Raw genomic sequence first — 24,034 nt, 5'->3', positions numbered from 1 at the left:
GGTTTTAGGTCAGAAGACAGCTCCTTTGTCACCCATGGTAGGGACAGAACCACCCCAGGGAGACGCTGCTCACCTTGGGCTTGGGAAGTGCAGCTTAGCCAGGGTGCCCAGAAGGAAGGGGTGTGAGCAGGGCCCCATGTCCCTGACTCTTTCCTTTCCCAGAACCATCAGCCCTGATGAGAGCGGAGGAATAAACAAATCCTTCTCAGTTTCAGTGGGTTTTTAAAATTTTATTTTAATTAAGAACAGTGAAAGAGGAAACACCTCTGCTTTCCTGTGGTTATACTACATTCATCATTCCTCTCCCTCTACATTTTTTAAACTTTGTTTGCAAGCAGCATTTTATCAAGTGTAAAAACCCTTATTTAAACTTAGTAAAATTTTATGGGGGGAGGGGGGTGGAATTTAGTAAGTTAGACTATGACCCAAAAGTGCAGGAGGAAACATCTCTCTTTTTTCAATAGCCTTCTTTAAACACTTGATTCTCTTGTGACTTTTGCAATCAAGAGGCTTATGTTGAGGCTCCTGGGCAGAGTCAAAATGATACCAAAGAGAAAGTATTCTAAGCTAAAGATAGGATGAGTGTATTTTCTGCTCTTTCTCCAGACTATTTTTCCCCTTGAAGAATTCAGTTTCTTTCTCTGCTCTTGTAAATGTTCCCTAAAAGGAAAGATGGATTGGATTGGATTGGATTGGATTGGATTGGATTGGATTGGATTGGATCAGTAGTTTTAACTTCTGTATTCTGTCTGAAGCTCTCACTAGGGAATTGAGGTCAGTGTGGTCAGAAGTATTAAAATGCAAAAAATCTGTTAGTTCAAAATTAGAAAATTATCTGTCTCCAGATGATACTTTTTTACCTGAGACAGCTAAGAAATTGCCTAGTGACCCAAAACCTCCATGAAGAAAAAGTAGGGTGCAGAACAATTTATTGTTTATTGTGTCGGGTTTTTTGCACCAGTTACTTCCTGTGGTCAGTTTTGAGCTATTCAGTTTTTAAGGACAGTTCTGTAAAGCAAATTCATCTTTGCCAGCATTGAATTAGCTTGTTCTATGTTTCCTTGTACCCCTATGTACTCTTTATTAGGAGGAAAATTGAAAATCCAAGGCTTATATTTTTGTCCTTCACCCTTTCCCAAAAATTGTGGCTGTTGTCTCTCATCGTCTGTCCCCAGCCATTCTCCTGACCTAAGGAGAGGCTCCTGTCCCAGGAGAAGATGGTTTATCCTGACCTAAGGAGAGGCTCCTGTCCCAGGAGAAGATGGTTTATCCTCTCTCATTGCTGATCTGGCATGTCAGAGACCTGCAGCTTTGCTGCTCACTTTGTAGACAATTTCTACTGGCCCAACTACCCAAGTTTCATGCTTATTATCTGCGTGTCCCATTTAGGGTAAACAGCATAGGGCAAGAGTCATACCTGACACTTCCAAAGCATCTTTCATCCAGGAAGCCTATATGGTTTGTGTGTTAGATTGTATTGAGAGCCCACTGAAGTAATGGAGAATATTTCCATGCCTTCAGCAGGCTTTGTATTCACCCAGCAGGCTGAGCCATCACTGGATATCAAAGTGAATAAATCAAGTGAGTGACTAACCCATTTTACAGGCTTTGTGCTCAGCTCAGCATAAAGATCTTCTCATTGACAGCAGGTGTAAGGTCTTGGCTTCATCCTACATGGTTAAACAAGCTGTGCAGGGAAGTTGTTTGGTGGTCACCACAGCTTACAGACAGCTCTCAATCCCTTTCAGGTGCTGTGCCGCCTCCTTCAAGCTGTGTCCAGCAGAAACAGCCAAGCTTTTTGGATATCTTACTCAAATGATTCCATCCATATCTCAAGTTGTCTCTGCAGTTTGGAATGCCATGGGTGGATTTAGATAGTGAGTGTTGCCTTCTGAAAAGCACATGATGATCTTGATAACATGACATTAGAGAGTCATAAACTAAGCCCATGTCAGTATCAGCCTCCCTAAACTAAAGAAGAAAATGTTTAGTGCCTCACTTCACAAGGCATTTGCTGTTTATAAATCACCAGGTTGTGTTGCATACTCATTTTTAAAAATGTTATCATTCTTTGCTGAAACCTGTCCTTTAAAATTTAAGGGTCCTGATAATCCTAATTACATCATTAACTTACCCCATTGTCATTTTGGATAAAATACAACTGGATTTCTGGCTCACTTCTCAAATCAATGAGAACTATCTGTGGAATGCTCCAACTTCAGTAACTGCAGAAACACACAGCTGAGACCATTAGGTAGAGTGTTGAATGACAAGCAGACCTAATTTGTCCAAGGAATGGAGTTTTATCTAGGGCAGAGGAAGATAAATCCAAGGCACAGCTATTGTAACGCAATGCTCTGGAAGCATCTTATCGTTCTCAGCCGTAACAAAGTGCAGGCAAACTGGCACAGCCTCTCGTTCTTCCAGGGAAAATGATTGTGGGCTTTCCAGAAAAGCCAGTGCAAGGCTGTCTCCAGCACCAGGGGAGCCATCCCACGAGTTTCCCATTGTGGGTAGAGGCAGAGGGTCAGTCACACTTCAGGAGTGTTTGTCAGGAGGACGCTGATGGCAGTCCTGATGCCAGGTGACACGAGTGCTCAGTGCTGCCTGTGCCCACAGCCAGCAGAGCCTGTCCCCCACCTTCTGCCCTCTGGAGAGGCTGCTGCAGAGGAGCTGCCTTCCCATAGCTCAGAAGAGCTCTTGCTCTGCCATGGTGGGATCATAATTTCTCTCCACTTGCACCTGAGTTACAGCTCCGTGTTTTGGTACACTGGGAGCATTTGGAAGTGAACAAAAAAACAGGAGTGTAGCCAAAATTTTCAGAGTCTAATTTTCATATTATGTCAGAACAGGATTCCAGATTGGAGCAATATTGTATTTTGGCTTATGAGTTTCAGAAAATTGGTTGCAGATCCAGATGGAGAGTGAAGTGTACTTGTTGATGACAGTGCTGGGGAAAACATTGCAGAGATTGTTTTTTTATTAATAATCTGGAACATGCCCAAATAATTTTCATGCTACAGGTTTTGAAAATAGGTTGTTCTTGCTTGAAAATGTTCTTTGCATTTGGAGTTGTTTCACCTTGGAAGTTCTTTCCATCCTCTTTCCATGAAGAAAGCAATGTGAGAGAAAAGAGAGTCATGGAGAAATTGGAACAAGACATTAAAAAGCTAAGATTTTTCTTTCAGACTGCTACATTATTAGAAAAATAACATATTCACCTACAGAAAATGGCTGATTTACATTAAAACATTTAGGCATTGTTGACTATCTGTATTTATTAGTACAGGAATAGACTATAAATGTGTATGAAGGAGTGATTGGTAAAAAATATTTGGAGTTGAAGGTGCTGCTTTCTGTGCAGTGTTGTACATTTGTTGTAAAGCATTTACTTTCCCTTCATTTTAAAGAGCTGGTTTATGAAGTGTTTTTTGGAAATACTTGTTAAAGAGAAATGAAAAAACTTGTTGGTATTTTAAATAGTATCTTGTTGGTTGAATGGACAAAGTGCTTTTTCTTTCTTCTTGTTTTATCAAGAAGTTATATTTGCTCCTCATTATGACTGTGAGGGAGAGAAAAGTGGGACAAGGGGGCAGCTTGGTTGGCTTGGCAGGCCTTGGCAGGATTAATGTTAAGACATTATTGAACAGACCATGTTCTTGGGTACCCTGGACACAACATTTCCTCACCTGACACTGTTGGTGTGCATTACCAAATGGTGAATGCCATAGATTCAGTATCTCCAGTGTAAACTGGTTGAGCTCTCTGATGGTGACTTCAGACCTAGATCTTCTAAACCCAAAGACTTGTAGAGTTCTACCAGCTTGGATGCAAAGAAATCCATTTCAGAGGTATCTTAATCTGAATTATTCCTTATTTTTCTCCTCACTGGTCCTTGTTCCACTTCTAAAGGCTTTCTTGGAGATGTTCTCCATCTTTTCATCTGGTACTAGACCTCTCAAGTAACCCCATCTTAAAGAAAGTTAAAATCAGTTCAAGGGCTATAATCCAGTTTGTTTCAGATGCCAGCATAACTAGAAAGCTGGTTGGACTGGGAGAAGCCTGGACTTTCTCTAGGACCAAACAGGAAGGCAGAGTCACCTCTGCAGTGCACTCCCTTGAGGGTCAGCTCCAGAGGTCCCATGTCCAGCCCAGCTGCTGTGGTGTTATGAACCAGATTTCTGCTCCTTGCTAAGTTATGTGATATGGCACAAATCATATATTTTGGATCAGACTTCCCTCAGGTTAAAATAATATTGCAAATTTCACATACACATTAGAACTTTTCCTGGAATCTCACTAAACAGGGATGGAAAGAAACTTATTGAAGAGCCCTGAACAATACATATTCACGACAAACCTGAGTGTGTACCCTCTACTAACCAACTGTTTTCCCACTGTGTAAAAGAAGACAAAATGAAAAATACTTTTGGAAGAAGAATTGCAGTTCTTTAATAAAGCAACCCCAAACCCAAACCTTCTGGCCCCATTTTTTCACTTTATTGCTCTGCTTTGCTCTTTGATCAGTGTCTTTCCTTGGGTGTCATGGCAATATAATAGGTGATGGTTTTAGTGTCTGAACAGAAAAAAAAATATTCTTTGTCAAAGAAAAGAAAGCATTTGGAAGGGAAATAGAAAAACTTGAACTTTTCCATATGTTTGCAAGCTCATGAAAGCTAGCCTCAAAAAAATCCCAACATTAAAAGGGTTTTAAGTGTGGCAGGAGTATCATTAGGTTGTTAAGATTTACCCTCCCCTCCGAAACCCCCAAACCTTTATTTGCATACACTGCAGGCTTGTCATCCTTAGTCAATTAATGAGCAGGTCCCTGTAATCTGGTCCTAAATATACTCCACAGAGCTGGGTGAAGCTTGCAGAAAGGGGGCCGGGATCATTGTTCTGACTCTGTTTTGTTAAGACTTCTTTAATCAAAACATTCATTCAGATAGAGAGGCCGGCTGCATATTTTGGCATCGCGACCAAGGGGGAGCAGGGACGGGGTTGGGGTGGGGAGGGAGGCCTTGGAGGAGGGGTTGATGTTGCTTGCTTCTTCTTTTCCTTTTTTTTCCCAAGTGCTTGGAAAGCAGCTATTTAACTGGTGTGGAAAAACAAATAGAAAACATACATGGAGGTCATGACTTCTCAGGGATTTGTTGAAAGTCTTTTTTAACAGGGATAGAAATATCACCCCCCCAAGCTGTGAGTGTGCGAGATGCACAGCCCATCCTTGTGGCCTTTTTTTTTTTTTTTTTTTTTTTTTTAACATGGTTTCTTTTGGCCCAAATGGACAGAGGAGGTAAAACTAGGCAGGACACACAGCTGTTGTTTGGCCAGGTGCCACCTGGAAGAAGATGGGTTTGGTGCTCCCAGGGAGGGTGTCCATGCAGATGCAGCAAGGGCTAAAACTGCAGATACAGGGGTGTCCAAGGGCTGCAGCCCACCCTGCCTGCAGGCAGCTTTGCACTCAGGCCAGCAATGACTCCTACAGCTTTTTTGTCACCTGCAGAGCTGGTTTTTAAAAGTATCGTTCACTGTCTATAGAGACTTCACCGGAATTCAGCCTGTTCTTCCCCTCCACATCTTCTCATATTTGTAATTTTCCTGCAATTACAAGTTTCGATGCTCCAGTGGCCCCTAGATCTGAGGTAGCCACTTTGAAACTCAAAGACCTCTATTTTCACACTCAAGATACCATGGCGTGCTGAGGGGTATCCCACTAGCTTTAAATCAGAGAGGCCAGTTACAGAAATCTCACTAACCCAAAATGTGATATAACTGCAACATCTATGGACCATGAGCACTGCTGGGAGGTGGGCAGGGATTAGCTCATGGCCAGAAGTGGCTCCCCAGAGTTGGTCCCACGAAATGTTCTTGCTTGTGTTCCTCACTTCCCTTCAAGCAAAAAGTATTTTTGCCTTTTCCCCCTCTCCAACTCTGGAAAAGGGAAAGAAAAGATGGAACTGAACTTTACTTCAAACATGAAATACTCCTTTTACAGTCCACTCAGACTTCTAATATATTACTTTAAATTTTAGTGCTTAAGAGAAAGTCATAATGGGTTAATCACATGCTCAAACTGGAGACTGTTCCTTCCTGGTTTCCGTTTTCCATAACAAGCTGGAAGCTTATCTTCTTGGCAGCTGCCAACTTTGGGCTTTGGATTAAATCAGTTTAACCTGACACTCCCTCCTTGGCCATTGCTGGTCTCCCTCATGAAGGAAGCTTGGGAGTGCTGGAGGAAAACCATTTGAGTTGGCAGCATCTTTTGCTTTTGTGGCAGCCACGTCCTCCTTGTGGAGATACTTGTTCTCACAGCCCATTCACTTTGCACTATTTCAATCCTTCCTATCAGAGGCTGCAGTAAGAGGATATTGTTCTCCCAGATGCCAGAAGGGTCCATAAATCAGAGGAAAACAGGTGTCTTCCAAGTCCAGAGCAGTATATTTTGCAGCCCTGCAGTAAAAGCCACAATGCCTTGTCAAGGCTGGTTAACAGGAGGGTGTCCTCCCTTCATAAAGGAATGATAACTAGATCTCAGATGTCAGCCTGTGACCCAGGAAGGGCTGGTGTGAATTTAGGGCCGTTCGGTTTGCTGGAGGAGCCAGTGGGTGTTGGGATGCTGTTCTGGCTCCCTGGCAGCCCCCATAAGCCGCCTGTCAGCTCATGAGATCCTTATCTTTCATAGTGCTGTCAACTGTATAAAGGTTCCTGACCTGCATGGTGCAGGGAAAATCCTTCAAAGCTGGATCCCTTACTTGTCTTCTGGCCTCTGCCCACATAAAGCTCATAAACCAGAAGACTAATAAAGAGAACCCAATCTTTATCGTGTTTTAAAAAAATTAATGTAGCTGGGAACAACTCCCTGCTCACAACTGGAGATAAGGATTACGAGTGTGGAGGCGGAGCTGTCTTGTCAGGGAGGGATGGATGGGGTTTGTATTGAGGTGCTGGACTGGAACTCTGGAAGCTGATGGCCAGCTCCTTGTCTTGCCATAGCTGTCCCTTTGACCCTGGGTGTGCTGCCTTCTGTTTTCTCTATTTAGCTGTGAACCCTCTGGGGAGAGAAGGAGAAATAAGGAAATAAGGCATTTGTTTTATTAAGAGATGCCCCTGCAACTGTCGGTGATGATGCTGTACATGCAGGAGTCTGGAGTTTGGATATTTCTCAGGAGATGAGGCTGGAAATCCTTGAGTCATCTTCTGATTAAGACAGTGGGAGAGAGGAGTCTCAAAAGCCTAGAGGATTGACCAAGATACAGGAAGATAATTGCTGAAGAGGTTTTAGGATCACTGTGTGTTTCATGGCAGGGGCTGGCGTCCCATTTCCCTTTCTCAACTTCCTCTTCTCCATCTGCAAGTAGAATTATGGTTGAAGATCACCTCTGCCCACAAGCAGGTGAGGAAAGGCACACAGCTCTTTATACCATTGTTGGTAATATTGTTTTTTTGATTGACATAATATTAGCATTTGAATGCACATTCCAGAAATACACTCTCATCACTGGAACAGAACGAGGCTAAACAAGGTTATCAGAGGACTGGGAAATGTAGTGCATAGGAGTAGGAATGATAACACTGTTATTCCACATATGATAGTGATTTGATACTGGACTGAGTCTAGAGCAGTTCCACTGTAGCCAATAAATCCAAAGTAGGAAAAAAAATGTAATCAAAGATGATGGTGCTTATGTGTGTCCAAAAAAAATTATTTGCAGATAGATGTTCACAACTTTGGCATTGTGCCTCTGCCCAGAATATTTGTCCAAATATTAAAAAATAGTAAATTTAAAAAATGGATTTTTAATGTAGTCCTGTGTCCATGAATTTTCAGCTGAACTTTGGCAGTAAGCCCTAAATGTGATAAAATACTCCACACCAATATATTTTGCTTTTCTTTTTTTTTTTTTTCTGTCTTTTCTTTCTCTCTGTCTCTACAGACAAAGCTGAAAGCATAGCATTGATCTTGAGTTATGGCTGATGCATTTTTCTAAGCTAAAGTATCTTGTTAGCTCTTATGCTAATGATTGCAGCAGAATCCAAGCCTCTGTGGAAATTAATGTGAAGAGAGGTTACTGCTGAGCATCATGTTGGACTTTGGATCTTCCTTTGGGTCCCTCCAGAGCCAGACTGAGCCAGTGCCTTGTATGTAACATCAAGGTAGAAAGTCTTGCTGTCCCCGTTTTACAGATGGACTTTTGAGACACAGGAGGAAAAAAGCCAAATGCTTCAAAGACACTTAGTGGAGGTTAAGTGCTGAGTTTCCTTTGAAGGTTTAAACCCAAATGACATGCTTGTGATCATGTAAGAGATTTGTATCACCCATGGGAGCAGAACCATTTTTTCAGGGTAGTGTCATAACCACTCCACAATCCTTCCTCTTTCTTCTCCCTAAAGCTCCCACTGACTTCAAAGGTGAAGAATTATGGCCCACATCCCGCAGCACTGTGAGCTCAGACGTGTGTACAGGGCTTTATCCACGCATATATTCCATCAGGGATACTGACTCAAGTATAACTACACAGACAGTGGGAAGGGGAAGAAATTTTTGCAAAGCTGGGATTTCTTTTTTATTCTCATAGTCCCTTTCTTTAACCTTAAAAGTTTAACTGAGACATGCAGGGTGTACCTAATGACTGAGTTTGTGGTCCATCTGTACTGTCTGTAGGAAAGCTGTAACCTAAAGGAAATGGGAATAGAAAAAAGGAGGAATGCTACCTTATTAAAAAAAATCAAAATATTCTTTATTTTGAACGCCTCAGTGAGACACATTATTGAGTTTCCACTAGAATTATATATAAATATGAGTTGGTTGGGTTCTCAGAAAACTGCACACCTTGCAGAGACTGGATGTAAAGAATCTATTTATCTCTTGTCATGTGTAACCACTAGAAGTGAGCACACTCCAGGTGATGCATTTTTCTGCTGATCCAGCTGTTACACTCTTAGGTGAACAGCAAAATTAGAAGTTTGGATTTTTCAACATCAACATTGTACATTTAAATACTGGTAGCAATATTCAGATATTTTTAGCTTAGTCACTCACCAGGGGCACAGCAAAAGTCTCATCCATTCACTCTCAGGTCAAAACCAACAGATTCATATCATTAAAACGTTAATTTTTTCACAGAATGAAAACAAAATAAAAGTAGAAGGGGGATGATGCATCCTTTTGGTGCATATTTAGCCCATCCTTTAAAAATAACAGGTCTTCTCTTTTCCAAAAAAAAACCCCAAACTTAAATTCTGGCTCCAGTTAAGAGTTTCCTAATTGCGTGTGACTGTTTCTTGACTTCCTGATCCCTGTCTGGTTTAAGGGTTTCTTAAATCAACAGGAGCAGCTGTCTCCCTGAAGCCAGGCATGGTGTGTGTCACTGACTGTGGAAAGGACCTGGACACAGGGAGGAGCGGAGGTGATTAATGGGGCAAGTGTCACAGCTCAGAGTGTGGTTGCACTACTGTGTAGGGGCATACTCACTGCAGTCATTTATCTTCTGTCCCCTGCCACACACACACTGAAACACACCTGCAGAATTTATTTTTGCCAGGCATCAGAAATGCAGGAATGCACACAGTGCAGCAGGACCTGTAGCTGATGCTGTGCCTCTCTAGGTGATGCCTTCCTTTGTCTTGTTCCTTGGGCAAGCAAAAGAAAGATTGACAAAACCCAGTCCTTGGTTTTAAGTTTATCTCTCTGCCATTGGCTAACTTTTTCCCACAGAAGAGAAGGAAAAAAGGGAAGGGGGAAAAATAGGGAAGGGGGAGAAAAAGGCAAGTAAATGGCTCTGTTTTGTGTACTGTGTTCTAGGATAAAGAGAAGGAACAAACTATAGGTTAAATGTGGATTTAGGATTGCAAGTGATGGAGTTGCACTAGGAGGTGAAGGGTGCTTCCCTTCTTGGCAAAGATCTTGTACAACATCTGCTTTTTGGCTATCTCCATCACCAATGGGATGCACAATGCTTGGTCCCCCAGCATTGCTGCTCCTGCTTTGTGTAGGAGCAGGTTGTGCTCACAAGCAAGGCTTTACCTTGCTTTCCCCAAAGCGTCTCAAGTGATTCAAAACCAGGTCCCAGCCTTCACTTCCTCTTCAACCAGGGAAGAAGAGACTTCTCTTATGTGGGTGTTGAACCTTTAGATTCTTCCAGAAAGTGTCACCTTTCACTTAAGTGCCTAAAAGCTTCATTGACTCCTGCCTGAGAGCCCCAGTGTAGAGGAGATGCAAAGGTTTGTGATATCTCCAAGCACCAATTGATTTGCAGCTTTGCATTACAGAGGTTACTGCAAGTGTAAAATGGCTGCTCATTCCTCAGACTTGATTCCTACAGTATAAATCTCTCCCTGTTTTTCACCAGGAATGGAAGCCACTATGTCCTTTGCTGCTGTAGCCAGCAGCATTTTATCTCTTTGACACCGTCAGTCTGCTCCTCCATCCCTTTGAGACAAACACGTATTTTTGCCAGACACAGAGGTAACTTCCTTGGGCTTTCACAGGAAACTGGTGTCTCCAATAGGTCTGACTTAATGGGACTTATTACTTGTTGAGTGCTGGCTCAGGGCTAAACTGAGAACAAGGTGCAAAGTACATGCATGCTCTGAGGAGTTCACAGGTTACACTGGTGATGCCAAGCCATGCTGGAAAGCCTGGAGGAAGAAATGACTCAGGGTAATGTGACTGAACCCTTAAAGAATGACATGCTGTGAGGAGCACGGTGGTTTGGCAAAGCAGGTTGAGAAGCAGTTTGGAAAATCAAAGGTCCAGCTGGTCTGTGAGACCCAATAGGCTGGGGCAGGGTCTCTCACATGGAGTATTATCTCAATCCCCTTGGGATCCCCTGGTTCAGAAGATGTGGTCCTCTTTTCTGTCTCACTCAACTGGGAGCAGTCTTTAGTGTGAATCCAGAGTGAGGGATAGACTCATCCAGCATGATGCATGGTGAGAAATCTCTGCTGCTTGGTCCCTCACATATATTAGGAGTGATGCAGATGGGGCTGCAATAAAAAAGCTTTAAGGAGAGTCACTGGGAAGATGGAAATCTGTTTTTCTCCCTAAGACTTGCTGAAAACTTTTGGAGAAGCAGTATAAGCAAAGAGGGTGGGAAGAGACAAAAATTGTTGTGATAAAACCATGTGACCAAGTGGAACGGGAAGAGGTAAGCTGAAAAACAAAATCTAAAGGCAATTTTTAGAAAATGAGTACAGGAATTTTGTACAGTAGAAAACCAGAGATGAAGTTAACCCAAGTAACAGAGCCACTGCACCAAGTGTTTCAGCACAGTGAGTGAGAGATGTTCCCCTCATGGGCTGTGCATGCAATGTCATTACCACCGACTCAGATTAACACTGGAAATCCTGGCAGCTTTACATGTACCTAGGGACTCAGAAATCTGAACCTGGGGTTTGCAGTTTAAGCTGCTTTCCAGTGGTGAGGGACAGAAAATCACCAGAATGTGCTTGGGTTCTGTTAGCAGCCATCAAACACTGCCCTCTCACAGCTCTTCTCTCTGCAGGGCACGTGGGCTCCCAAACCCTTGTGCTAGACCTGGGACTTTCACTGTTTCAAAATAAGTTGTTTTCCTAATAATCAGAGACTTTTGGCTTATCTGTCCATTGGATCTTGGCTCATTCCTGGGTCTGCTGCCCTGACCCAAGTCCTTGGGCTTTCAGCCTTTCTGCTGTGCCTGTGAACATCTCTCCTCACAAAAGCAGGGACTGAAAGAGCAGTTCTTGTGGAACTCCCTTCCTCGGATACATCAGGAATATTCCAGGGATTTATGTGTTGTAATGCATGGTCTTCTCTGGTGAGACCTAATAGCATGTAAGGATAAGGGGGTTTACCCTGTGTGCATCTTCCTGTGTCTGCATTTGCCATCCTTTCCTCTTTTTAAACTGTTAGGTTCTTAAAAAGCCACATATACAAGCCAAATCTTACTGTCCTTACTTAGTTCACGGCGACCTCAGCTGAGAACAGATCACAGGAATTTGGTATTAAACAGCCAATGATTTTTTTTTTGAACATGCATAGAATAAAGGTCCAAGTAACTCACCCAAATGTAACATCTGAAACTACATTTTCACAAAGGGACAAAGAAAAATCAAAATTAACTAAAGTTTCCTGTAGTAAAATACTAGTTTCACTTTAATTGGGAATTTCTTTTCTTTTTTGTTTTTTTTTGAGAGTTCTTAACAACCTCCCAGGTTCTGATCCTCTAGTGGTTTTTTGTGTAATAGTGGTGCTCAGGTGGCTTAAAGAAGCCTGGATTAAAACATGTATTGTTTTGCGTGTTCCTTAACCAGTGCCGCCTGGGCTATGGCCTCTCTCTCTGTTTCAGGTGCCAAATTTCATCAACACAACACTCCCACCCCACGAGCAGGTGACAGCTCAGGAAATAGACAGCTACTTCAGACAGGAGCTCATCTACAAGAGGAATGAGAGGATGGGGAGAAGAGTGATGTCACTTTTAAGGGAGAACAGAGACAAGAGCTTCTTCTTTGCCTTTGGAGCAGGTATGGCATGATTTTTTTCTGTTTTCCTTTGTTACCATGATTGGAAGTAAAGTGTTTGGAATGCTTCAGGTCTTTGGGCCTGGGGAAGATTTCTTACGAGGCTTCCCTTTGAAGCAGAAAGATTTCTGTTTGTCCAGACCCACTTTTGAAATTGAGTGAGTTGTTGTAGGATGTGCATCTAGGTCCAGGCAGGCTGCACACAGGCTGCACTTACTTTTTTTTTTCCATCTGGCTGTAGAAATGTGAAGCTGTAAGCACTTTTCATGCTGTTGTGTTTGTTCCATTCCCAGACCTGTGGGCTACTTGGCCACAGGTGTAGAAGATGGTTAGTTGCCTTTGAATTTGTAAGCCCAGGTGCTGATGGCGGTGAGTGGCCGAACACAAGCCCTTTGGTGGCACAGGCACGTGTGTGTGGCTCCAGAAGCTGGCCCAGGATTTCAAACCTTCTGGGGTTGCTGCAATTAAACCTTCTCTATGGGTAACTGAGCTGCTTTGGTGGTGTGTCTGTACAGACTGGCTGCACTTTGCACAAGTGCATGAGTTGTGTGTGTAGCTAAATACCAGCATTTTAAACCATTAAGTAAAAATCCAAAGTGTTCCTCTTCCTGTTTAAATGCTCTCCCTGAAGTCTGCAGAACAAAGATGTCTGCAGTGCTTCTGTGAGCCTGTGACAGTACATGCTACTGTCCTCTTTCTCCTTTTTTTATTTCTTTTCCCTTGACCAATGGAATTCACATTTCTGTGTGATAAGAGTATAAATAATAATCGTTCAGGCCCCTGCTCAGCAGAATCCTGAGCACCAGCTTAAGTGTCTCTTTGAGCTCCCTCGACTTCAAGGCAGGCTGAGATTGCTGTGTCAAGCACCAATCTGCTCCTCCTGCTCCCTCTCCTTGGCAATTTCTCATTTTTGACAGAATTTTGCTTCTCATCCCATGGCTCTTGCTATGAACTTTGGCAACAACTCACCTTTTGCTACTCACTTCAGTGGGAATTTTGATTAAAGACTGTGGGTTTTAGCAGAGACACGTGCATTTTGATGTATTTATTTTTTGAGTGTATCCGGACTGAATTTTCCCAAGCTTATTTAATCTCAGGCTTGGCTGATATTTCTGGCCAAGAAGTTTTGCTTAACTGTTTTTACAGTAGGAAAATATATCATGATGGCTCATAATTGGACAGGCATTTATAAAAACCAGCCTGGCTAACCCAAGGAGTGAGGTTTATCAGAGATTATCGAACATGATGGTTTAGATAATGGTTTCCAGTTTTGGAAATCCCTTAACCAGTACATAATTGGAGCTGAGAGGATAAATTGGGCATCACTGCCTACTTGTCGTGCTCTACACCTGGGTCATGGATCCAACCCACTGCAGCTGTTTGTTTGTGCTAATAACAGAGGTGAAATCAAGCCAATGGATGCTAATTCCATGTTACATTCTTTAAAAAGGCACTTCTAATTTACGGGAGGTTTGAGCTTTCTTTCCCTGTCCCCATCAGAGGGCACCTACCTGAAACTCCCAGGGAGCATCCCTTGGGAAAGCTGGCTCATAAAGAGCAAGTCTCATTTTGTCTTTTAGGCCCATTTCTGGTGGTGTTGAAAACTGCCTTTGTTGCTGGGTTGTTTTGTTTCCCCAGCACTGAGCGTGGCAGGACAGAACAGACACACACAGGCAGCTATATTGAAAACTGGGATGCGGGAGATGCCGAGGAAAGCTTTTTGTTTTGGGTTCTTTGTTCCAGCATCCTTTTGGCCTTTCTCACCAAACTGGACCATCCCTGCAGGCTATCCCTGCTTTAAGTACAATTAATTCCTGCTTTCTTCTCTGGAGTGTTTTTTTCTTCATGCAGTGAACACTAAGAATATTAATTTTTTTCAATGCCAAAACTTTTATATGACTAAAGTGCAGGCAAGTTCATGTTCTCTTATGATTCAAATGCAGGTTTTTTTCCCCTGAAGGATTTTTGTTTCCTCTTTTCCCCCATGCATTCATGAATTTGAAGAGTAGGTTTTACTGATAAATCTTTTATTTTGCATCCTTATATCTAGTTCTTTTATTTTGGGGGGTTTCTTTGGTATGTGCTTGGGTCATGAATTCAAGTTGTTTTATAAAACTTTGAGGGTTTGGTTTTACCTTTTATAAAAGTAAAGGATATTTTTGATGAAAGTTGAGGCTTTCACATATTCCCATGAATTCTGAAGTGCAAAATTTTAGGAATGCAGTTTCAGTTAGGATAGGTATGATAGAGTCTGTGGGAGTTTATTTGCTCCCAGAGCAATGCAGTTTAAGATTCTGCATCTCTGAGACTGATATGATGAAGGGGAAATAATTTGAAAAAACATATTCTGGACAATGTGCTTCAGAAGATATTGCCCTTTATGCCAAGCATGATCTCTGCATTAATCCCCTAATTCTGAGGGTATTGGAACTAATGAATGAATAGTAATTTAATTATATATGTGTATTATGAATTGTTTTCCAAATTTCATAATCCCTGTCATAGTTTCTGGGAAAGGAAGAATCGGATAAAACTGTGCCGCCAAATAAAATTGGGAAAATAAGTATTTTCCTAAGTAAGAAAATAAGCCTGTTATGGGAAAAGCACCTTGGAAACACTTCAACAAATGCAGTTTTACAGACCAGGGCTGCTCTAGGAGGGAGCCCCAAGCCCTGCAGGATGATTCATATGGACTCAGAGGTATCCTGTTACTCCCAGGTATAAATGGAGCCAAGGGGCTGGGAAATAGGATCTCTCCCAGAAAACAGCCCTCCTGAGGCAGAGCCCTGCTTGTTCTTCTGGTGGCCTCCCTGCAGGGAGCTGTACCTTGTGGATGCTGCTGTAGTGAAGTTTTACCTGGCTTTTGCACAGCTGCATGCAGCAACTGAGGCACCATTGCTCTCTTGGGACATCATCCTCAGCTTATTGTAAGATTCCAGTGCCATGGATGGGTAGTTCTGCAGCATCTAATAATTAATTAGTATAACATGCTTGACTAAGGCAGAAGGCACCACATAGGTGTCTTTGCAAATTGCAGTCAGGTTTGGCTAAGTGAATCCTACTCCATGACTGTAGAACCAAAAAAATCACAAGAAACCCAAACAAATCCAGTGAATGGCTTCAAATGAAAAACAAGATGATGATATCCTGGCAGCCTGGTGGTGCAGGAGCCTGGTGCCACTGAGCTGGAGGATGCCGGTGTCTGGTTTTTTGGTAAAAAAATAGGCATTTGTGGAAAACAAAATTTTTCTGTTTTCTTCTGGAAAAGCAAGTCCATTTTTGCAGATGTCAGTCAAAATCACAGATGCTTGGGTGTCATTGCTCTCCTGTAAACTGGGATTCCCACTAAAAGTTTCACTGTGTGCCACTTAGAGCTGTGCTGCAAAGACCTTGTGGTGCATCCTAGGAGAGCTGGTTCTGAGTCAAAGTCTGACCTGTAACAGCACGAGGCTGTGAGACATCCTACATACAAATCCTGGGGACAAAGGAGTGGGCAGGGGACAGACACTTGAATATCCAAGCAAGCTGAGATAAAACAGTTTTTCATAAAGTGAAACAAAGTTTTTTTATGCTGTTGAAAGATGGGGGGTTTTGTTCCAGTCAAACGTATTAAACAAAAAAATTTACACAATTCTAAAAGGAACTTTTCAGTTTTCTGTCATTCTTAAAAATAAAAAAATAGACTTTTCAATAGATTTCTGCCTTTTCCATCTTCCATGACGTTACTTACTATTTAAATACGTTGAAGTAATTCAGACTTTTAATTTATTCCTTTATAAAACATGTAGAAGTGAAGATAGCAATTTTTTATTTCTACTTTCATTTCTTTCTCTTCTCCAAGAAAAATACAGACTTTGGGTAAAAGAGACCCAGCCCTGTACCCAGTTCTGTGGACTTTGTTCTACTCCTGCCAGTGTTTACCATATTCAGAGTTAATGTGAAAATCTCACTATATCTGTATGCACAGTAACTGTACCCTAGGAATGAAACAGCAGTTATTGTTTGTGCAGTTCAATGACATTTTTCATTTATTGGACAAGGTAACTTTTCCCTTTGAATGAATAATGGTGGCTAAATAGAGTACTTCCAAGTAAAATCTGGGCATTTACTTGGGTTCTGTGTTTTGAAAATCATGATGGTTTACTTGGAATTATTGATCTGTAATAACAGTGAAGTGCCTTAGACATCATTTATACAGACAATTTATAAAGGTCCATTTACAGTCAAAAAAGAGACACACAGCCAAGAGCACACGGGCTGTTAAAAAGAGTTAATATTTTGGCAGCTAAGACCATACACATGAAGTCAATGTTTAAGAAAAAAAACCACTCTGGCTTATTTCATTTTTATGGGCAAATAATTTTCAAGTAACACTTATGATAACAGATGGATAAATTTATGTCTGCAGTTAATTTGAACGATAATTTCCTTAGGATGTTTTACTTGCATTTTTTTCTTTCTTTCTTTTATGAGAGCTGTCAGTTTTGTAGCTGAGAGCTGGATTTACTGCTTCAGAAATTCAGATGCTGCTCCAGTTCACAGTGTTATTAGCAGCCAAATCAGTAGGCTTTAAGGCAGTGGGTTTTGTTGCTTAAAATAATAAATATATCATAGAGAATATTCTTTTACTGAGACAGAGTTGAAATGCAAGTACCATCAGATGCAAGCATCTTCCACAGCAAGAGGGGAAGCAAATTGTCTCTGGACCATAGTTCTGGGGTGGAGGAGAGCACATGTTTAACTATCCACCAGCCTCCACAACATCTGAGAGGTCAGAGAGGACCCAGCTGTTGTCTGTGGTGTGGTGGAAGCCAGATTGCCCACAGCTCCTGATGAAGCTGGTGATAACAGAGATCTCTTTGTGTGACAGTCAGAGCACTCTTGCTCATCTGCAGGCTTAAGTGGCTGAGTTTATTTATATTTGTTGATGGATTAGGTATTTCTGAGATGTTCTGAAAGAAAATAAATACAGGCTTTGCTGTAGATGTCTGTGTGCTGCCATGAAAGCAGAAGAATCCATCCCAGAGTAGCAAGAGCAGAAGTAGAATTTGATCATTTCCATGCTCAGAACAGGTGAATTCCCTGCCTGTCCTTCCAAATTCTCTCACTCATCACTGGATGGGCAGCACCATCATGAATGATTCTGGTCATCATAAATTAGACTCTAAGCAGGAATTATTGAATAGTTCGGGCTGAAAGAAACCTTTAAAGGCCATCTAATCCAAGCTCTCAAACAGCAGTTACTTGCTTCCAAAGTAAATGTTCTCTGGTGGTTCTTCATAATGGAGCTCAGAAGTGGGGTGCACTCTGTTTCAGTAGGGAAAAGAAGAATGGTGCAACTTTTCTATAGGATGGGACTGGTACGAGAACACAAGAATATAAAATCTCCTCATTGTAGTCCTCAACTCCAGCTCTTTCCCTTTTGTCCTCTCTGCAGAGGATTCCCAAGGGAGTTTCAGCACACATCATTCTAGATATTTGGTGTACCAAAGACAGAAGCAGGCTCAGCCTTCACCTTCTGCAATGAGCAGGAGTTAGGGACATCTCCAAGGTGACTCAAGTCTGCAATGGTCTTGATCACCACAGAGATGTTCTTATTTTTCTCTGAAAACTAAAGCCTGAGGAGATATCCAGATTATGTAGCTTGAACATCCTTCATCAACGGGTAGCAAGCTGACCACAACTGAGCTGGAAGGTTATGGATGTTGAATTTTGGGGGAAGGGGCCAGAGGAGAGGTGGCGATGGGTTTTTGTTCGAGAACCATATTTCTACTCAGTAGTTTGGAAAAGGAAAGGAAGTGATGGATACTATGAGCAACTGCAACACAACTAATTGAAATCCTGAAAGCCTTTGTGAAAGCCATTAGCACCTGCCATGGGATCTGGCACTGGGGTTCACATGTATTACTTGGAAGTGTTTTTTCAGGAGTGAAGTGCCTTGAGGCCGCTGTCCAGCTGCACACTGAGGGATGGGGATTTACAGATGTTGAATATGCAAATATCTGCTTTGCACTCCCAACTGAGGCAGTGTTCAGTGCAAATCAGGCACCAGCACCACTGTTGTGTCACTGGGAACCAACTCATTGGAAGTCTGGTCCTCTCTCCACCAGGATTGTGGAGCCCTTTACCATTTTCACTCGTCATCTCAGATCCTGTGTGGAACACAAAAGCTAAAAAAGGAGGGGAAAAAAAGAAAAAAGGAAGCACTTGCAGGCTGGAATATAAAGAGACTTTATCCCCCAGGTCAGGCGTCCTGATCCAATGCTGATTAGTGGTGCTACTGACATCACCAGCACAGTTCATCAGTGGGGTTGTCTCAGTGGAGCAAGAAGTTGGCGACCAGGAGATTGAACTTGGCCAGCCTACAAAAGAGAAGAAAAGGGTGAATTAACAGTTTGCAGATGCTAGAATTCCCTCTGCTCATGTTTATTTGGGCATCCAGATGCTTGTAGTGAGGTCAGCCTGTTTTTGTGTATGGATTTCTTTTACTATTAGTTTTTAAGGCAAAGTATCACTTTGCTTTTAGAAATAGACTTGCATGCTAATTTTGACCAAAACCATGCAACTGATTCATTTAAAAGTCTTCATTAAACAGGCAATGCCTGATTCTCTTTTCAGACACTCTGTTGTAAATCAGGAGATACTCCACTGGAGAAAAGCTTGTTCCAAGTGCAAATCCAGCCTGCAGCCTTTAAAAAGAAATCAAGGGAACTTTTTAATGTACACTGATCTTGCATAATACAGGGGCTTTGAAATCCCTGAATATTTGCTTTTCACCTGAAGCTTAAATCGGCAAAGAGCACCTCAGTTAAGGAGGCCAAAATAAACCTGCCTGCATCACCCTTTTGTGAAAAGGGAACTTCTGTTCTGAAGGCTGATTCCTGTAATTCTGATTTGAGAAACTCCTGTTGTATAACAAGATATTAATTATAGAAACACAGCATAGCCTGTGCAATGGTGAGAGCTGTCTTGAGGCCTCCGTCACCTGTGCCAGCCGAGGAAGGCAAGACACGTAGCAGGTGAAAGAAAAGACTCCAGTATTCAAGGTTGCAATTTGTTTTTTTCCCTGGTATGTCATCACCTAAACTGTTGAGGTAAGCTGGACAAGCCTTGGACTGCATTTGATGGTCTGGTGGAGAATTCATTGTGCTCAGCAGGGAGTCCTGACTGGCCGCTGCCCACCTTTGCTCTCAGTGTTGCTCCACTGAAAGTTTGTGTGCAACCCCAAATCCTGGTCTTTGTTTGCCAGTTGCAGATATTCAAACAAATGCTGAAAGCAACTAAAATGAGCCTTGCAAACTGCAGTGTGTACATTCACCAATTCTGGTGTAATTTTGCCCATGATGAATGGGGAAAGTTGCCTGTGCACTGTAGGATTTGGGTTTAAAGAAGCACATACATTAATGTCAGCTCCTCTGGGTCCCTGACATTTTCATATCATATTTATTATTATGCCTGTGCCAAGTTCTACTGTATAAGTCTAATTCTGTCTCTCTGTTTTCAAAGGAAAGAAAACTCTATTGGCCCCTCCTGCCCTATAATATAAGGATTTTGGCTATATCCTTACTGTATTTCTCTTCAACATCTGAGATGTAAAAATGTAGACATAATTTGAGAAATTTTCTCTTCATAGCTGAAGAAGCGTGAGAGGCTTAAGCACTCTGCTGAACAGACACGGGCTTAAGCATGGGATGAAATACTTTTTCACCCACACACACGCAAGAGCTTGCTGTGGATCCACAGGCCACCCTGTAAGCTCTCAGGAGACCAGGCAGAGCTCCCATATAACTCTAGGTTTCATAATGGGAGTGTTGAAATCAATATATGGATGCCAGACAATTCATCACTTCCCATCCCAAAACTCAGCTGAAAATTCCCATCCAGCTCTAACAGTGCTGTTGGGAAGATTTTAAAAGAGCAGTGAGGTGAACCCAAGGACTGGCAACCTTCCTGTAACACTGAGGTTTCTGTGGGATGCTCTGTGAAAGGCAAGCAGATTGCAAAGGCCCCAAGGATCTTGTCTCAGCTGGAATACCTTTGTATGCTGCCTGCGCTGATTAAAATGTCTCTGCACCCAAGTGTACTTTTAGTCCCCCTGCAGTCTGGTGTTGTCCCAGAGCAGAAGGAAATCTGGTTACTCCTTTTCCTTGAATTCAGAGCCTGGAGTGCAAGCAAAGATCCTTCAGTGGTGTTTCAAATTAATACAAGTTGATGGGCTTGGCCTGAGTTCACGTTCCTTTCTTCTGCCCCTCCTGCCTGGGTGCGTACTCCGGAGGAGGAGCAGAGATGTCCCAAGGCATCCTGGACCACCATAGCTGAATTCCCTGCAGCTCCACTCTTGGAGCCTCCAGCTGTTGGAGCAGAAGCTGGAAAGGGAATTTACTAAAGCCAGGAATTTAGGAACCAGTTTGTACTGCTTGTGGTGTTGGTCTCTTAGAGGTTCACGCCATTTCTGACCAGTTTTAGAGCCAAGTTGCAGGAGGACTGCATATGGAGAAGAACCAGTGGTAGTCTTGGTGCCCTGGAAAGGCAGGGCACAACTGTTGGCTGGAGTCAGTTGTTTTGCAAAAGTGGATTTGAAGCTGAAAGCTTTAGAAAGCCTGTCTGTAATTTATGTGGATTTCTTGAGGATTTTTACTGGTATGGAAACTGGGACTGGAAATCTCATTAAACTGGGCGTTCTTGTGAGAGTTTCAGGTTTTCTTAGTCATGGTTGTGCCAGGAATATCATCAGAGAAAACTTGCTGAGAAAGGATTTATGGATTTGGGATCAGATCCTATTCTCACAGAATTAATGGTAGTTCTGCAACTGACATCAAGGTGACTGGCATGTGCACCTGGATGAGACATTATTTATTTGTCATTCCAGGTCTCTAATCTAGGCTGCTACTTTCACATCAATACCCCCTTTATAAGTCTTTTAAATACCAGTTCCATTGTTATTTTCTCTGGTAGATCAGAAGAGATGTGTCAAGGAAAAGAAAATGTATGCGCAATATACCTCTGCCCAAAAACAATATTTAAACATCAGAAATGTAAAGTGAAGGTAGAATTACTTAGAGGGGCAGAGGGGAAATAATTAAAGCTCCAGCCGGCAAGACGAGATGTCGTAAACTTCAGTTATTCACCTCTCTTAGACATTCAAAACACAAACTCTGCCACCGTTCAGGCATTTTATAGAGGCCTGCAAAAAGCAACAGAGGTCTCTTGGACAAAATTGCTCTGATGGCAACTGAAACTGGGCTCAAGCCCAAGTCCAATAGCTGAGCTGCCATCTGAAACTGGAAAACGTTCGGGTTCGTGCCTGAATCTCAGCTCCCTTTCTGCTCTCTTCAGTAGAAAACCTGAATCTGGACTGGACTGATGGGGAGCAAGAAGAAACTTCAATTTGTGGAAAAGTGTTGCTGTTTCAAATTGGTTTCTGAAGAGATTACTCGCAAAACTGGAAAATATGGTAATTCTTGGCAAAAATGGACTGACTTGGAGGTAGACAAACCCTTCTTCCTAGAAAAGTTTGCTAAAGAGTTGTGAACTGAAATATGGCAAAATATGATTTCAGAACCACCAGGCTTTGCTCCCAGTCAACCTCCAGGCAGGCAGTGGGAATGAAGAGGTAGGTGAATAAACAAAAAGCCAGATGGATCTACCTTGGAACTTCTAGGTTGCGAGAGATAACCAATGGGACCTACCAAATGCTTAGATTTAGATACAATTTTGGTCATCGCCTGACAATTACTCTGCCAGAGAACTTCCAAACACCTTTTTAATATAAACACAACATTTTGGTGGAGTTCAGCTTCGGAACTCTCTGTCAGAAAAGTGAAATTTCCATAGTTTTCCTGGAATAATGTTGCAGGACTAAAACCTATGTGACTTGTATTTAAATTAATAACTTAAGTATTTTTGAGTATTTTTCTGTACTTTATTATGGGAAATACCTTAAATACTGAGGTTTGCAAACTTGTTAAAACAGTATTTATACACCGAATGTAAATGGAGAGAAAAATCAAATGCCACCACTGGGTTAACTCAGTATGAAATTCAGCACCAGTTTTCAGTATTTATACAGAATTCACATTCACTTTGTGTTTTTCCTTGAGGTGTTTGAGGTACAGTGAAACTGCTGTGAGGTTCTTATCACTTAGCAATCTGGTCTGGTTCCAGTTGAAAATTCTGCAGTACCTCTCACTGGGAGGATTGGTTTAAAAGGAACAGAGATCTGCCAAAGAAATAAAGACTTCATTATTGACATCAATGCTATTTTTAATCTGGTTTCCTAAGGAAATGAGGCTTAGGCAATGGTAGTATTTGTGAGTATATGTGTGTGTGTGTATATAGGTGTGTGTGACTGTGTCCTTCGCCCTCATAAATTTTTTCATCTGTTGGCTGATTATAACCAAAGCTGACAGATGGCTGAGTCTCCAAGATAATAAGTTCTTGCATGCTTCATGAAAATAAGTGATTGGATAGAAGAAAAAGACGTTCATAGTGTGCATCCACTGAAAGGGCACAGCATGAGCTCAACTTTTGTTAGAGTTCAGAAAATCCCAATGGGAGAGGGAGGTGGGCCACATCCCCATAGACAACAGCATTTTTCTGGTTCCCCTGCATGGGAGAGGGTTTGGTGTGTAGTAGACAGATCAGACATGGCATGGTTTAAATGTAATGATGATGTTTACAGCAAAGTTACTATTTAGAGTATCTAAGGAGCCACATTACCTCTGGGCTGCCCTCTAATGAGGTGTTCATTCTCAAGGCCAGAGGAATAGCAGGGAGCAAGTTAATAAATGTGACCGAGGCATGGCTCCAGGACTCTATAAACCTAATGAGTCGTGGGCACTCAAACTGTGCAGCCTCACTACTGCTAATTGGCCAAGTGTGCCATCAACCATGCCCAAAAATGTTCTTAAGTGGACAAGGGGTGAAAAGAGCATCAGAAACTCCTGTGAGTCCAGGAGGCAGCCTGGGGCAGCATTCCTGTGTGCAGAGTTCAGGAACATTTTCCCCAGAACCAAGGTCATTCCCTTGAGAGCTGAAGCAGCTCACTGGCAGTAGGGAACAAAACTAAGAAACAAAGGAAATAGTAAAGCATGACCAGGAGGAAAGGGGTTTGCAACTTTAGCTTGTCAGACAAGGGGTGGTTGTCACATAGCAGTTGGAGAAGATGCTCCGAAAACACTGTGATGAGGAGAGTGCTTGAAACCTTTCCAAAGAAAAAATACAGATGGGGATCAGAAAAGCCAAGGCAGGGTTAATGCTTAATTTTACTCTTTTTTGCTTGAGATTGAAAATTATGTATTTAGTATCTTGGTAACAGTGGCAGCTGTTGGGGTGGGACTCTCCCTCTTGAACTTAAGGTGTCTGAAAGTTCAGTGTGTGTTCTGTATATGACCATCAGTTCCTTTGAAACCCTCAGAGGACAAATCCTCCCACTTACCTCAGATGCATATTTTAAGATAGAAGGAATTGCCCTCTGGAGACATCTTTCCACTGACCACAGAGGAAACCTAAAAAACTGGCCCTTAACAAATGC

At 42.2% G+C, this 24,034-nt stretch overlaps 1 protein-coding gene across 1 annotated transcript in view; it reads left to right on the top strand.

Annotated features, from left to right (window-relative positions):
- Positions 1-24,034, top strand: part of TRABD2B (TraB domain containing 2B) — a 261,787-nt gene that overhangs the window by 145,826 nt on the left and 91,927 nt on the right. Inside the window, exon 4 of the mRNA XM_053985205.1 lies at positions 12,330-12,504. Within this exon, the coding sequence (XP_053841180.1) occupies positions 12,330-12,504 (175 nt within the window). The remainder of the gene's footprint in view (positions 1-12,329; positions 12,505-24,034) is intronic.

Source organism: Vidua macroura, chromosome 9 (genome assembly GCF_024509145.1).
Source record: "Vidua macroura isolate BioBank_ID:100142 chromosome 9, ASM2450914v1, whole genome shotgun sequence".
NCBI lineage: Eukaryota > Metazoa > Chordata > Aves > Passeriformes > Viduidae > Vidua > Vidua macroura.
The sequence above is the reverse complement of the archived record's forward strand: the minus strand, read 5'-3'. Positions and strand labels throughout refer to the sequence as shown.